Source organism: Podarcis erhardii (assembly GCF_964252035.2).
Source record: "Podarcis erhardii genome assembly, chromosome: 8".
Taxonomy (NCBI): Eukaryota; Metazoa; Chordata; class Lepidosauria; order Squamata; family Lacertidae; genus Podarcis; species Podarcis erhardii.
In genome coordinates this window covers 46197388-46212546 of record NC_138499.1, presented here as the reverse complement: position 1 = coordinate 46212546, position 15159 = coordinate 46197388, and the positions used below count along the sequence as shown (strand labels likewise).

The 15159-nt window shown below is 44.9% G+C and overlaps 1 protein-coding gene across 3 annotated transcripts; it reads left to right on the top strand.

The window, feature by feature from the left end:
* The first annotated feature begins 423 nt into the window (after positions 1 to 423).
* On the top strand, positions 424 to 14411 carry CABYR (calcium binding tyrosine phosphorylation regulated). Of its 3 annotated transcripts, none has more exons than XM_081873702.1 (6): positions 427 to 674; positions 1857 to 2039; positions 2218 to 2271; positions 4864 to 5169; positions 7590 to 8231; positions 14306 to 14411. In XM_081873702.1, the coding sequence occupies exons 2-5, from the start codon at positions 1892 to 1894 to the stop codon at positions 8222 to 8224; spliced, it is 1143 nt and encodes a 380-aa protein (XP_081729828.1). In that variant the 5' UTR covers positions 427 to 674; positions 1857 to 1891; the 3' UTR covers positions 8225 to 8231; positions 14306 to 14411. The 3 variants fall into 3 exon arrangements, with proteins under 3 accessions (XP_081729827.1, XP_081729828.1, XP_081729826.1); XM_081873700.1 differs by having other exon boundaries at positions 430 to 674; positions 4864 to 6063; positions 8091 to 8231; XM_081873701.1 differs by lacking the exon at positions 2218 to 2271 and having other exon boundaries at positions 424 to 674; positions 4864 to 6063; positions 8091 to 8231.
* Positions 14412 to 15159: the final 748 nt, after the last annotated feature.

The window sequence follows — 15159 nt, the reverse complement described above, 5'->3', positions numbered from 1 at the left end:
AGTGCTTTGCCCTAAGGTCCGCTAGTGAAGTTCATGCCTGAGTGGGGATTTGAACCCTAGGCACTACGCCACACCGTCTCTAACTGCCAATATAACTTGAATTTAAATGTGGGGAATTGCCTTTTGCCAGCACGGGGTCGGCCTCTTGTTGAACACCACAGGCTTAATAAGAGCTTCCCCCACTCGCTTCCCTCAGGTAAACGAGCGTAGCCAAGTCAGTTTCACCTGGGAATGCAAACAGTGAGGGACATATTAATTCTCTGTACTAGATAACTCGTCACGTGTAAAGCCACTGGCGGGTTTTTTATTGTAATAATGAAGCGTTTGTGTAACGGCCGTGTAATAACTGCAGCTGGATCCCCGACGCCCTGACCCGCTTCGCGCCTGTTTCAGTGAGGCGCGCGCTCATCTCGAGTTGGCTGCGCTAAGGGGCTTCGCGCGTATATCTAGAATAGGCCTGGCGAACGTCGGGGCCGGCCTCCCCACCCTTTCCTTAGCGCTGGTCTAACTCGGCCTTTGTGACCTCACAAATGCGTGCGCTCTAGCCCCGCCCACCAGGAGCATCTAGATATAAAAGGTCCGCCGGTCTTCTTCGCCGCTCCAGAGGAGGCTCCGGCAAGGGGCGAGGCGGGAGCTTCGGCGCAGCCGACTAGCGAAATATTTTTTAAAGAAAGGTCGGGCCGCTTTCGAGCCAGCGGCGGTTTGACGAGCGAGGGAGCCACCTTGTGGCTGATGAGGAGAACGAGAGGGTTGGATGGGGAGCAAACAAGGAGCCGAGCGAGGGGCGGCTTCCTGCGTGCAGGGCCGCGAAGCTGGGCGAGGGGCGTGCAGGGAAGGGTGTCGGAGCCCGGGCCCGAGGTCTCGGGAGCGGCGCCCCACTACGGCTGGATGCTTTATTTCAGTTGTGGTTACCCTCCCCACAGGGAAGACTCCCAGCACATTTCTCTGCTATTTGTGTCTTATTATGGCATAAACTTCGTGGACCACTTTGTCCACTTCATCAGATTCATATATGTGTGTGTGTTTGTGTAGATACACACACACACACACACACACACACACACACACACACACATTTAGGTCTGAGTAGAAATATAGCTAGAAATACAATGCAGGTGTGGTGATAAGGATGTACTGTTTTGTGAATGTGCATAATTAATACTTTCTGCATTTTATTTCCCTTGCTGACGTCACTGTTTACACCCCCACCCCCCAAAAAAATTTCCATATGTATTGTGTAACTCAGCATAACACTCCATGCATCTGATAGAAACTTATTCCATATTAAATTTGTTAATCTGTAAGGCATTGTAAGAGTCTCTGGACATCTTCCACCTGTTGCTATTTACAGGTGTGATTCAAGTGCATACCTGCAAATTCAGGTGGTGCTTTTTGTGATTCGGAGAGTGATGGGGAAAGTGAGGTGTGTAACCCTTCGCACAAACGTGCAAACAAATCAATAGGAATGCTCAGTGTGCGGGTTTGGAAGCAACTTCTGATGTTTTTGCTGCAGAAGTCTAACACCTCTTGAAATGCTATCTTGTATTGATTTTTGTTAGCTGCCTTGGGAGGGTTTACCCTAATAGGCAGAATATAAATGCACAAAATGACATCATTCTACAGCTACCCTTGGGGGTGCAAGTAGTTAGCAGTGTGAACTGGGCAAGGAGGGAGGTGTGGATTGCAGCCTAACATGGCTTCCCCTCCAAAAATTCCCATAAGAGGTCTACACATGTCCACAAGAGGCCCTGAAAAATCACTGTGAGTGATACATTCCATGTGGGTTATGGGTAGAAAGTAGTAGTGTAGATTGTAGAAAACACCAGTTTTTTTCATCCAGTTTCCTTTCCTTACAGTTGTGAAATTGCAGTATTGTCTTCAAGTGGCAACAATGCATACCACAAAGCCCAGGATGGTGGTTCCTTATGGCCTCAAGACTCTACTTGAGGGAGTGAGCAGAGCAGTTCTGAAAGCCAGTCCCTCTAACATTACTGAATTTGCTGCTGTGTATTTCAGGGAACTGATACTTTTCCGAGAAGGTTTGCTTTTCTTCTTTTTAAGTTAAATACTAGTTTATAGAGCAATTCAGTGACATTATGGACTAACAGTACTGCCACAATGGCTCCAATTTGTAAATTGTCAGCAAACAATTAAGCCTTTGTAAAATCTGATATCCTGAATTAAAATTAACTGGCTTTTCCCGCCTTTTTCCCCCAGACCACCCTAATTTAGACATTAAAGACCTGGTGAGAGAGTTTCATATGACTAGAGGTAAGACATTAGCAGCAAAGCAATAGTTCTTGGGGCAATAACTAGCACAGGCAGATGCATGCCATACATTTAAAGCACAGCCAACACACAGTTAAAGGACATGACTTCCCCCAAAGCATCCTGGGAGTGGTAGTTTGTTAAGGTTCCTGGGAATTGTAGGTGGGGGAACTACAGTTCCTGAAATTCTTTGGGGAAAGCAGTCTGCTTTAAGTGTGCATTGAATGCACTTTATGGTGTGGATCATTCCTGCCTTCCCTCCCTCTTTTTAAAAGAAATACAGTGCAGCCACTGAGGGTGCTTATTTGAAGTGGAAACTTGGCATGGGGGAAAAGGGGCTCGCCTCCTCATCCCATTTTCCAACAGAAACTCGCCCCATACAAGAAAATGCAGCTTGGGAAGGGTGCTTTTCACCCTGGAAAAATCAAATATCACCAGGAAAATTAAATAAGAAACCCTCCTTTCTTAAGTGTTACTGAATTAAATACGAAAAGTGCCAAATCAAACAAAACATTGATTGTTAACCTTTTAATTGCAGTAAAGATTGTCCTTCCTTGTATTGGGGGGAAATCAGCAATCTTGTGTTTTAGCACATGTGTTTTAAAATCACTAGGAATTGTATGTATGAATAAACTTTAGACGGTATATAGAATATATTGATGCACTATGCAAACTGTATTTCTTTCTAAATGATAGCCTGCAGTTTTTGTATTGGAATCATCATTTTGGGTTAAAAAGACTTGATATCTCTGTTTAGAGAATATTGAACCGTATCATTAGTAGTAGTAATAGTAGTAGTAACAGTTATCAACTGTAGCAATAGAAACCCCTTTTCTGCCACATCAGTCTTCCACTTATAGCCTGAGTCCTGGAATCTCGTGCCTTTTAAAATATGCTACACAGCAGAGCCGTTGCTATGGGGGTGGAGGAGACCTAGCCAGACTTTTTGCCCCGGGTGAAGCCTTCAGAGGGGCACCATTGATGCTTCCAGCCTCTCTGTGTGTACACAAATGCACATGGTCGGGTGTGTGTATGTGCCAAACTGGGTCTTTGACCTGGGTGAAATAAAGCCTAGTTTCGCCCCTGTAAACAGGATCACAGAACTACTGCAATGCGTTATTCTGTCTCCCTCAAAAAGGGATTATAACTGAGGCAGCTAAATTGGATTTGGAGAGATCCCCTGTTAAATGGCAATCTGAAAAGACACTGTTTGAGTCAGCAGTCAGGGACGGTGGAACTTGTGGCCTTCCAGAGGTTGTTTTGATACAACCCCCACCAGCCTCAGACAGCATGGCCAACAGTCTAGGACGGTGGGAGTTCTAGCCCAGCAACATTGGAAGGCCCCACAGCTTCCTCATCCCTGGTAGAAAGTTGACTTGTATTTTTGTGGAAAATATGCTGCAGGTTGGGGAAGTTTATTCATGCAGTCACAAAATACCCTGTCCCCAAATATGTCCCTGATCTATGTTGTAAGGCAGAGGTGGCCGGAAGGTAGATCTCTTGAGTGATTCACAGCAGATCCATGAGGATTCTGATGCCCAGTTGTTTAACAATAGCAACAACGAAAAGGTCTCCCCTGCTTTCTAAATTAGGCTGCTGAGTGGATGCGAGAGGAAAACAAGGAGTGAATACTGCACATGCAACTTGTCAAATGGACATGTGGCCACAGGGGGGCAGCCTCCTCATAGTGGCTATTTAGGGTTATTCGGCCTTGAGATCAGGTCAGGTCCATCAGGCCCATGACCACTATTTGGTAATAGTCCGGAAGCAAATGAATTGTTTTAAGTAGAAAGGATCCACTTACGATTTGTAGGAACCTGGGGTTTATAGAAAGTGGTGCTCAGCAGACACCTTCCATAAAGAACACAGCTGCCTAATACTGAATCAGGCCAGTATCTACCTCAGTATTGTTGATACTTGACTAGTGGAAACTTCCCAGGGTTTTGAATAGAGGTCTTTCCCAGTCCTGTCTGGCAGCAGTGGGGAGCAAACAGCGGACCTTGTATATGTATTTGTTCATAAAAAACCCCACTTGCATGTGAAAATTAAGTAAAAAATAGCAAAGTGGTTTGCAACAATTACATCTGTACAATTGAAACCACATTAAAAATATAAAAATCACAGATCATGAGCTAACTATTACAGGAAGAGGTTTTAAAAAATGCTTGCTCTGTCACTGAGCTGTAACCTCTCTCCAAAGGAAATAAGTGCTTTTATGGAAAGGGATTAATGTTGTCTAGGTCATTATGGCACTTCTTGTTCAGCATTTAAAGTATAAAGCGAAAGATTTTAAAAAGCCAGTCTTTGGGGAATTGCAGAAAACCGGCTCCTATTGTGCAGCCTTGAAATGACAAGTGGACACTATTTGACAGTTGAATGTATGGAACAACCTCAACGTTTCACAAGCTCCATGTTAGCCGTTCATTGAGTCTCCCAGCAATTAATAAATGTTAAACTTTTCAAACTAAACTAGGAAGTTGGTGGTTTTAAGCAACTGCAAGTTGGTGGCTTACACAGAGAGAGAGAGAGAGAGAGAGAGAGAGAAAGCGCTTTAAAGAGAAAGCTGTTTAACCTTGTTTCCTGTTCACCCTGCAGTGGAAGGATGGGCAGAAGGGACAGCAGGAGCGGCACAGGTGCCCCGCAAAAGGGCTGACGTGGGAGATGCATTTAGGCCAGAGGTGGACACGACGGCTCCGATGAGTGACGAACCGAAACGGAAGGAGAAATCTACTGACACAGAAGAGGACCAGATAAGTGAAGAACCACGCCGTGAACAGTGCACCAAGACAACCCAGTACCCATCGACCGTGGACGAGTTTGTAGACAGGGCTGGGGACGAAAAGGGAGCTGGGCTCGCCTACGTCCCGGCCGATCCAGCCCAGCTGGCATCCCAGATGCTAGGTAAAGTTGAACCTGTTTCTTCCGAAGCTGAACTGAAGGATGTGGCGGTCTCAGTGCAGACGCTCCCTACCTCATCCCAAAGTGTAGAGAATCTTGCTGCTTCAGTCACAGAGGCCCCGCCACCCTCACCCGCACCGGAACCTGCCCCTGCCCCATCGGAAGTAGCGCCTGCCCCTGCAGAAGAGGAACCGCCTACCCCCGCAGAACCAGAACCTGCCCCTGCAGAACCGGAACCTGCCCCCGCAGAACCGGAACCTGCCTCCGCGGAACCGGAACCTGCCCCTGCAGAACCAGAGCCTGCCCCCGCGGAAGCAGAGCCTGCTGTGCCTGCAGAAGCAGAAGCAGAGCCTGCTGCCCCTGCAGAAGCAGAAGCAGAACCTGCTGCCCCTGCAGCTTCTGTACACTCTCTCAGGGCTGGGTCCACCACTCAAAGTCACACCTCTGTTCCTGGGGAGGTAGTTACCTCAGGCAGTCAGGCTGAGCAGCCACCTGCCGACGTAGCAGATCCAGATTCCTCAGACCCCTTGCTGGAAGAACAGCCGCCCCCGCCACCACCACCACCTCCTCCTCCTGATAAAGACCCATTGCGGGCTGAATCTTGTTCAAGTGAAATTGAGCTCACATCAGACATACAGCTCACCCCCATGTGTGATGATGATCCCAATGCTGGTGGAGAGCCCCAACCACCACCGTATGTAGAGCAGTTTCCGCAGCAGATAGTAATTCCTTTCGTAGACACTGTAGCATGTCTCTTTAATCCGCTGATGGCTTCGCAGAATGCAGGTCAGTTTGCTAGTATTCTAGATCCATCTGCAGATGATGCAGAATGTGACCCTGACAGGATGGATACTGCAGAGGAACTGAGTTCAGCTGATCCAGGTTTTATTATGTCAGGTAAGAAAGTAAAGATATTTCTGAAAGCTGCCTATTCCATGTTGTAGTGATATTATTGCTCCATAATCAAAAGATGGCTCCATCTCCTCAAATGCACTTGTGCCCATAGCTCAGCTGAGACTGAGGTCACACCCACACTGTACATTAAAAGCACATGGCTCCCCCCACAAAACTGGGAACTGCAGTTTACGTCTCACAGAGCCCCCAGCACCCTTAAACTACAATTCCCAGGACTTTGTGGGGGAAGCCATGTGCTTTAAATGAATGGTGTGGTTGTGACCCCAAAGGCCTTGTGCTGGTACAGTGCCTTGGGGACTGGAGCTTTAATTATTTAAATGCAAGTATCTATGACAGTGCAGTGCTGAGATAAGTGATTCGTCACTTTTGCTTTTAGGGAGCTACAGAGCCCACAGCACCTAACTGGAATGTGCATGTCTGGAATTTTTGCCTGTTTTTTCCAGGTGCATGGTTGATTGTGAGTAGGCCCCAAAACGTACCTTGCGTGAGTGCCAGCTGCCCCAATTTTCTGCTCAAGTCTTGTTTCATTTCCTGCAAGCAGACTGGGCAGGAGCAGGATGACATTCAGCAGGGAGTTAGGCCAATGCCTTTTGGCTCTTCTTTAAACCATGATTATTCCCTCTCACAATAGACTATGTATCTTGAATCAAAATTACACACATGCTCACAGCGGTTAACAGAAAGTGATGTGGGTGACCGTGGCTTCAGGTTGTGTTTTTTAAAAAACGAACAAGTATTCAGATGCTCAGCCATGGCACTGCTTAGGTTTTTGCATTTAAAAGAAATGGTGGTGGTTGCCTGGGCTGTCCCATTAGGTCTGGTCTTCTCCAGATTGTTGACAGAGAGGGGACTAATCACTTCTTGCTGAGAACTGCAGATCTTGCTGCAGCTGGAGGATTGGCTTCCCATGGTGACACTGTTTCCTCTCATTCTCTGCTCTCCCTCCGTGAGAAGTGTGTAGCCCACTCCTGTTCTCGAGCTGGAGAAGCTCTCCTAGCACCTTTCCCATGGCTTGGTGTGCCCTGCGATGGCACACTATTCCCTAGAGTCACTTCCCATTAGAGAGGTGTAGTTAGGTAAGGTCTGGAAGCATCTTACAGAAGAGAGAATGCCGAAGGGGACGGGGGTTAGAGGAACACAAAGGGTTGGCATGGCTGGACAGGACTTGTGGTCGAAGAGACACTTTCAACCCATGATCTTTGGGTCACCCATACGAAAACAGTATCCTTACAACCAACAGAAGTACCTAATGACAAAATTTTCCCCCAACTTGTGAATCTGATACTTTGGATTTATTTCGAAAATTATGAGAACCGGTTCTTCTGCTGTTCTCCATTTCAGCCATGCCAAGGTCCTCCCTTTTGCCTTCAGGGATTCTCTCCTCTCTGTAACATCCTTTCTTTGTGGCATAAAGTTGTGGGTAAGGCTATGCAATGTGACTGCAGTTCGTACATCCTACTAGATGGTCTTTCATGCCAGCAAATTTTCTTTAAATTTTTATTTTATAGCCATGGCAACAAGCGAACCAGGACAACCACCACCATATTCTAATGTGTGGACTCTCTATTGTCTAACTGATATGCATCAACAAGGTCGCAAGTCACCACCACCTCCACCACCCCTTCCACCTGTTGGAACTGGTGCTCCTGTTCCCCAGGCAACCCTATTCATATCTAGTGGTAAGGACCAGCCGCAGTATCTACAGCCGCAGATGCTACAACAAGGCCAACCACCACAAGTGTCCTCTCCAACTTATGTGATGATGGAAGAAGGGAAGAAGGGAAATGCACCACCTTTCATTTTAGTGGGCTCTTCTGTTCAGAATAAACAGGACTGGAAACCCATCCCTGGCCATGCTGTCCTTGCACAGCAGGATACTGGCGGGACTGTGAGGAGGTTCGCTACGATACCCGTACCAGTTGCCAGGGCAGCAGATCCGAAAATGGCCAATCCCAATTTTAACTCTTCACAGGATAGCGGCAGGCCTCCAACTCCAGTTTTTCTTTCAGTTGCCATACCACTGGAAGATGTGATGAATGGGAAGAAGGGCTCAGGAGCTGGGGATAAAGCACCCTTTGCAGGCAGCTATGGTATAGCAGGAGAGATCACATTTACTACTGCCTCTGTGCGCAGGACAGAATAGCAAAAGGGTAAGTAGATCAGTTCACTTCGTTTAATTTTTTAATGGTTGGTTGGTTGATTGTAGAGATGTATTCTGTAGTGGGCTACATTTCTAATATGCTGCAGCCATTCTGGGATCAGAAAGTTTTCTTCCAAGGTTGGAAACTGGGGGGGGGGGGGGGTTGTCCCTAACTCCACATTCCTTTTATGCATTTCCCTCTAGAGAAGAAGCTGTACCATTTTCATATTGGGAACAGTGAAAAATAAATAGCAGACAAGTAGTTTATTTTTTAAGGGTTGTGAGCTGCTGAAAATGGGACACTAAAATAATGTTGGAATTCTCTGCACACACCTCAATTGGCAATGACCATAAGCTTTCAACTTGGAACTCAAATCCTACTGATTTCAAAGGAATGTATTCCCAGGTGATGGCTCTGATGCAAAAGTTTGTGCTTAGCTTGTTTTTTATGAAACTTAAATTCTGTTCTTTGACTGTTTGGCGGAAAAGTTTGGAAATTGAATACCCTCCACCTTGCCCCACAATTCATTGGTAGGACTTTTGTATTCAGAAAAGGACTTGATGCAGGTGTAAAGAAACCTTTGGCCCTCCAGATGTTGCTGAACTACAACTCCCACCAGCCTCAGCAAGCATGGCCAGGGACGATGGGACTTGTAGTGCATGGAGAGAGTGGCTTAGTGCGTAGAGAGGGTAATGGCACATGGAGCACTGTGTTGTGCGCATCTGTTCCCTGCCCAGTTATGCACATGGGACCCTGTTTCCAAGGACATAGTGCTCTGAGCTGTATGAAGGTGCTGATGCCATTCACATCTTAATTGGTTTGGTGAGTGTGTCCCTTTTTCAGAGATGCAGTGGCAAATCAAGTGTTATTCATAGAACATTTAAAAAATACTCAACAAATGACTGAAGGGATATTGCTTATTTCCTTTGGAATGTGCATTTGGCCAGTTTCTAAGAAACAGGTTTGAAGCTTGTGAGCCCCCTCACTGAATCTGTTGTCATTTGCTTTCTTTTTCCTTCATGTGCATTGTTCATTATTGGAGACTAAGTTTGGGTTAGAAATTTGATGAAGGTCCATAGAATACTTGCTGCAAGTTTTCTACATTGCAGAATTAATGAAGAGCTATCTTTAAAATAGAGGGTGGCATTCAAGTAAGTTTTACTGAGAGCAGATCCTTTGAAATTAATGAACATCACTAAATTGGGCCCATTCATTTGAATAAGTCTGAGTAAAACTTAGTTGAACGCCACTCAGAGCTATTTTCCAGCTGCTATTGCATGTGAAAGATAAAAGTAGTTTTGTCCTGGTTTTTGTTGTTGTTGAACTTGAAAGTATGGAATAGGTTGCTGGTTTTCTAGAGATATGCTGAGACGTGCAGATCAGTTCCATTCTTTTTAACAATCCATGAAATTCTGTCTTTGTTACTTCTGAAAATCTTACCTGGTTTGCCTTTGCTTTGATGCTTTAGAACTGCTGCTCTGTATTAAGGGTGACAACCAACAGTGTCAGCCTGCTTGTGGAACAGATGTCCAGTTCTGACACAGGCCTTACCCATCCACTCCCACCCCTACTCCTCACATGACGTTGGATGTTGTCTAGTGTATTGTTTAAAAGGACGCATGTCATAGTGTCGAGGGCCAATTACTCAGTGTATCAGGGTGTATGAGAATAGCCAAACAGGGAGGGGGAGATAGTAGACTTAAATAAATTTGGGGATGATCTGGGGTTTGTCAAAGTGCTGGTGTTGTAAAATTCCAGTGATTAGGAAACAGTAGATCCGTTCCTACAAACATGGTGTAAATGGGTCAAATGCAGCTTTGTTGGCAGCAGATGAGGCCAGCTTAAGCCACAAGGAGCTCAAGAGCTACTGCTGGCTTGGTGGTGTCAAATCAAAATCAAAACTTTATTAGCAAAGCCAACAGGCCACAGCTATATAAGAATTAAAAATAGAGATAAGGATAAAAGGGAGAAAAGAACAAGCAAAAGGAGGTCCGTCAGATAAACAAGTCTGTCACTCAGATGGTGGCCCTCAATTTCATAGCTCTCTCGATGTACCTCGCGACCTTCTCTGTTATCTGACTATCCGTATCAGATAAGAGGAAATACAGTGTGATGTCTGGTGAACGGCCGGGGTTGGAGAGAATGAGTGGAGTAATAATCTCATTCCTTAGGTCTTTGTAAAGGGGGCAGGATAGGAGGACGTGGGACACTGTTTCCGTATTACCATCTCCACATGGGCAGAGTCGTTTTTCAAATGGAGTCTTTTGGTAGCGACCTTCGAGTACGGCAGAAGGGAGAACATCCCATCTAGCCAATGTAAAGGCACGTCTGTATTTTGGGATGGTTAATTTATACAAATATGAAGCTGGAGAGTCAAAATGAGAAGGGGGAAAGTAGGTATACCATGGGCACAGTTTCTTTAAGATAGTCAGGTTGTTTTGCCGTTCAATGTCTTTCAGGCGCTGGCCTATTAGACTCTTTGCTTTAATGAGGCCCATTGATAGTAGGGACTGTGAATGCAGACCGCATGTAAGAAGTTTTTGATGCAGCTTGGTGGTGTCATTCTAGCCTGGTGGGCCTCATAATGCAGATGCCTTCTTGTACTTAAAACAGTTCTGAAATAGTTCTCATCTTCATGAGCTGACCAAGTAGTTAAAGATAGCATAGCCTACAAAGGATGGGTGGGTGTAATTTAGTCCTATCAAGAAATTAAACCATGAATAGATGTGACCTGCAAAGATGGGCGTAAAGTAAACATACTTTTGGGAGTAGTTTCCAATAACATAGGTCACAGACACACTAGACATTTAAAGCACATGATTTTCCCCAAAGAATCTGGAGAAGTGTAGACTTACAATTCCCAACACCCTTAACAAACTACAGTTCCTAAGGTTCTTTTGGGGAAGCCATGTGGTTTAAATCTGCCTTATATGTACTTTCCATATATAGCGTGGATGTGATGAGAGCTGACAGTTGCATCAGTACAAGGCAGAAAGAATTAGAAATATACAGGTAAAATATTTGCAAAAGTGTGCAGTGGTGGCAGCTTTCTGCTAAGGAGAATTTTACATTTGGAAGGGTGAGGGTAGACCACTTGACTTGCGGGCAGAATGTCCACAGTTCATTCCCTGGCATCTCCAGCTTGGGTTGTCTAAGAAACCCTGGCATGCTCCTGACAGTGCAGACCAGGTTGGCAGGGGGCATGCGGAGAAGGTAGGTTGGGCTCTACTGGTAGATCTACAGCTGTTTGACAATGGGAACAAAATTCATCTCCCTGATGAAATTAGGAAAAGCTGAGGGGAGGGGGGACAGGGTCACTAGGAGTGGATTTTTGTGTAGGGCAGCAATTCCATGCCTGAGCTTGGAATTAAATAATTCAATGCCTGTTTTCTCACGTTATTCACATACAGATGTATGTCAGGTGCAGGCAGGGCTAAAAGCATGGTTCTGTTCTGCAGCCATCACAATTATGTCCCACCTGTAAGTAACACGTGAACAGGGTTAAGGCATCTATTAAAACACCATGTTACTCCTACAGACTTGATGCATTCCCACCTTTGGTGTAGACAGTATCAGTTTACTGCACCAAAATTATACATAAACATCCATTTCCTTTAATGTAGTAGTTGGAGGTGAAGGAAAAATTTCAGGCTCATAGCCTGGCTATGGCTAAAAGCTTGGATGGGGTGGGGGTGGACAACACAAAAGTAGATATTGTTACACATTAATGTTTTACTTGTATTCATTAAGGCTATATAAAGATGGTGATAATGATCATTACTTCTGTTTCTTGCACAAGCTCTGCAGTAATGATAGGCCAGCTTAGAGGGGAACTATTTCTTGGGTTGCCAGAGCACAGCATCCTCCTTCCGCCTTTTCCTCTGTTCTCCACCTCTCTTTTTCATCCTTCCTTCCATCTCTCACCCCCCCTTCCCCCAATTCTTTCTAACCACCATTCTTTCCCAATGTGTTCTCAGGTCCTCCAACCAAAAAAATTACTCTCCCTTCCACCTTCCCAATAACTACATGTAGTTACACGATTTTAAATTTCTCCCTCAAAGCGAGACCTGACTGTCTGATCTTTGTAAGCAACTCTAGAAACTTTTTTAGGCTATAGAGATGCTAAAATGCATCATTTTCCTGTCAGTTGTATAGTATTACAGAATAAAAACCTTCATTCGTCAGAACAGTGGGATTTGTTAAGATTCTCGAAGCACTGGGTTGTATTCACAGGCTAACAAAAAAGCAAAAACTTGATTCAAGATAGATAGAAAAGAGCAATCTTTTCTTTAAAATGGGGTAGGGATCAGATTATATGAAAAGGCTTTTCATAGAAGAGCAGGCCCATTCCAAAGGCCCATCTAATCCAGCATCCCTGGATTCACCCCAATGGAAACCAGGTTCAAAATGAAGCCCACAAGCAGAGTTTGAGGCTAATAATGCTTTTCTGTTAAGTCTCCATCAGCCTATTCAGAGACAGTCTGTCTCTGAACCTGGAGAAAGAAAGATATCTCAATTGATAGCTGTATGGAACATCCAGTTTAGAGGCAGGCTAGCTCTTGAGTAAACTGGCATTGTGGAAGGGGGTTTTAGTCTCAAATCCTACACCTTCAAAAGCTTGTGTTAGCCAGTGGCCAACACTGCATGATGAGCTGCGTGAAGAAGTCATTTGTAAGAATCACAAAAACTTATAAATTGCTTTGAAAAGCTATAAAAAAGGGTGATTCTGTGTCTACTCAGATGTGAGTCCTACTAAATCCAATGGGACATGGGACTTACTCCCAGGTATGGCTGTAGCCTTAATTTCCTATTTGCTACGTATAGTTCAGAAGAGGTTAGGAAGATGCTCTGCCTTAGCTTCCTGTTCCCATTTGGGTAGTAGGACCATGACATCTATGGAAATCATGTCTCTCTCCCTCCCTGTGTGCCCCTTCTGGTTGGCACTGGTTGCTATGTTTCAGCTGCAAACAGGGAGCACCAAACTACTGTAATTGTAATTCTTTCTCCTGGCACCCTTCCACTTGTGCACAACAGATTGTACTTTAAAAAACAGAGTTAATAGAATCCCTGCTGTCTGTCATGGCAGATAGGATTGTGAATCACTTGCACAAAGGAAATTGTCTCCCCAACTTCAGAATTAACATCAGCAAGGGCTTACTAAATCTCTGCCTCTCTCCAAGCAGCCCTTGCATGTCAACAAAAGCCTCCAGAATTTGCTCTTCTCTGCTCCCCCATAATCTCATTTTCATCCCACATGTATTTGCCATACTGGCGGTGTATAGGTCTATAGAGTCTGGTCCCAGAATACATCTCTCTATATCTGCTACCCTTGGAGTTAAGATCTCTGGAGGAGGTCCTGCTTCTGATGACCCAAGACAGGGCATTCTCTTCTACTGTGCCCCATTTGTGGAGCTTTTGTTGAAATAAGATAGTCCTCTGTTTTACCACTTTTTCATCACCCAGTGAATATGCTGTTTTGTTTCTGTAGTGGGGTAGAGCTGAGATCCATTGTTTGTCATGACTGTGTTTGATTGTAGATTGCTGCAGAGATTGTTTTTTAATGCATATGTGATGAAAGCAAACATACAGCTGAGGGTGGGGATGCTACAGGTTAGCCACCCCCTTAAGAGGATCAGAAATGAGTTGCAGAGTCATGGTGCCCTCACTCTGCTCTTGCATGTTGCTGCTCTTTCAAGGTTCTTGTTCAGCACCAGTCAGTTTGCTGTGACACCTGAATCAGCAAAACATTGTTCGCACACAGCCTCAAAGCCAAAATTGGAAACCTACTTCAAACTGTAGTTTCCAATTTCTTGCTGCAAGGAAGGCCACAGAGCACATGCTTTGCTGGTTATAGTTCGGATGCTCAAACCACTGATTTCTCTTGTTAAAAGAACTTGGTTTGTAGGGCTGGGAACGTCCTCTGGCTGCGATTGTTTGAGAGTTGCTGTCAGATTAGAATGCACTGAGTTAAGAGTCCTTATCCCTTTCTGCAAGAGAATGCGGTAGAGCATATGCGCCGATGTTTTGCTACTGCCATGAACAAAAAATGCTAAATTCACTGAGTAAACCTTTTTCCCTCCCAGATTGAGAAGAGGTGCTGTTCAACATTTCACCCCAGAATGGAAACCTGCATCTTTAATTAGAAATTGATTAACTAATACACGCAATAAAGCAATGCAAGCGCTCTTATCTAAAGACTGTTTTTTAAAAAGCATTGGTATTTATTTTAAGACTAGTAATCAAGGAGTAGTGAACTAAAATCAGGACACTTTCCTCATTTTGACCTTTGATCTGAGAAGTTTAAAATGGACTGCTAGGGAAAGAAAGTCAAAATGAACGTTGCCTTTATCGTTATACAGTTCCTAAAGTTCAGGACACTATTCCCTTCCCAGTAAGTTGTTACACTACTTGGAAGGCCCTTAGTCAGAAGTCTTATGACTGGGTAATTGACAAAATAGAACGTCATGTCCAGGAAATACAGAACGAGGGCATGGAGATTCCATGCAACTGCAAAATGAAAACAGGCTCTTATATAAGAATGCTGTTTTGTCTCTTCCATTGGTTTTTCCGTCCCAAGGTAGGAACTGGGAAGCCTCCACCCACAATTTTTGGGTGGCTGTAGTAGCAGGACATTAATTGTGGTCATTCTGGCAATTCCGAGGGCGAGAGAGAGAGAGAGAGAAAGAGAGGCAGGCTAAGCTCTTATTTCAAGTTGGACTTTGGATATATAGAGAAGCGGCAGTACTCACTGCTCCTTTGTAGTTCTAAAGCCCATACTTAAGAAAGAGGCTAATTATTTCCCTCTCTCCAAGTTCCCTGGTGTGGCAGAAGACTTTACGAATGTTTAGGGGCCCCATCTCTCCTGCCCAACACAAAGTGTCCTTTCCCCCCTCAAAATTATACAATATGTGAAGCAAGCCTTTGCTGTATGCTAGAC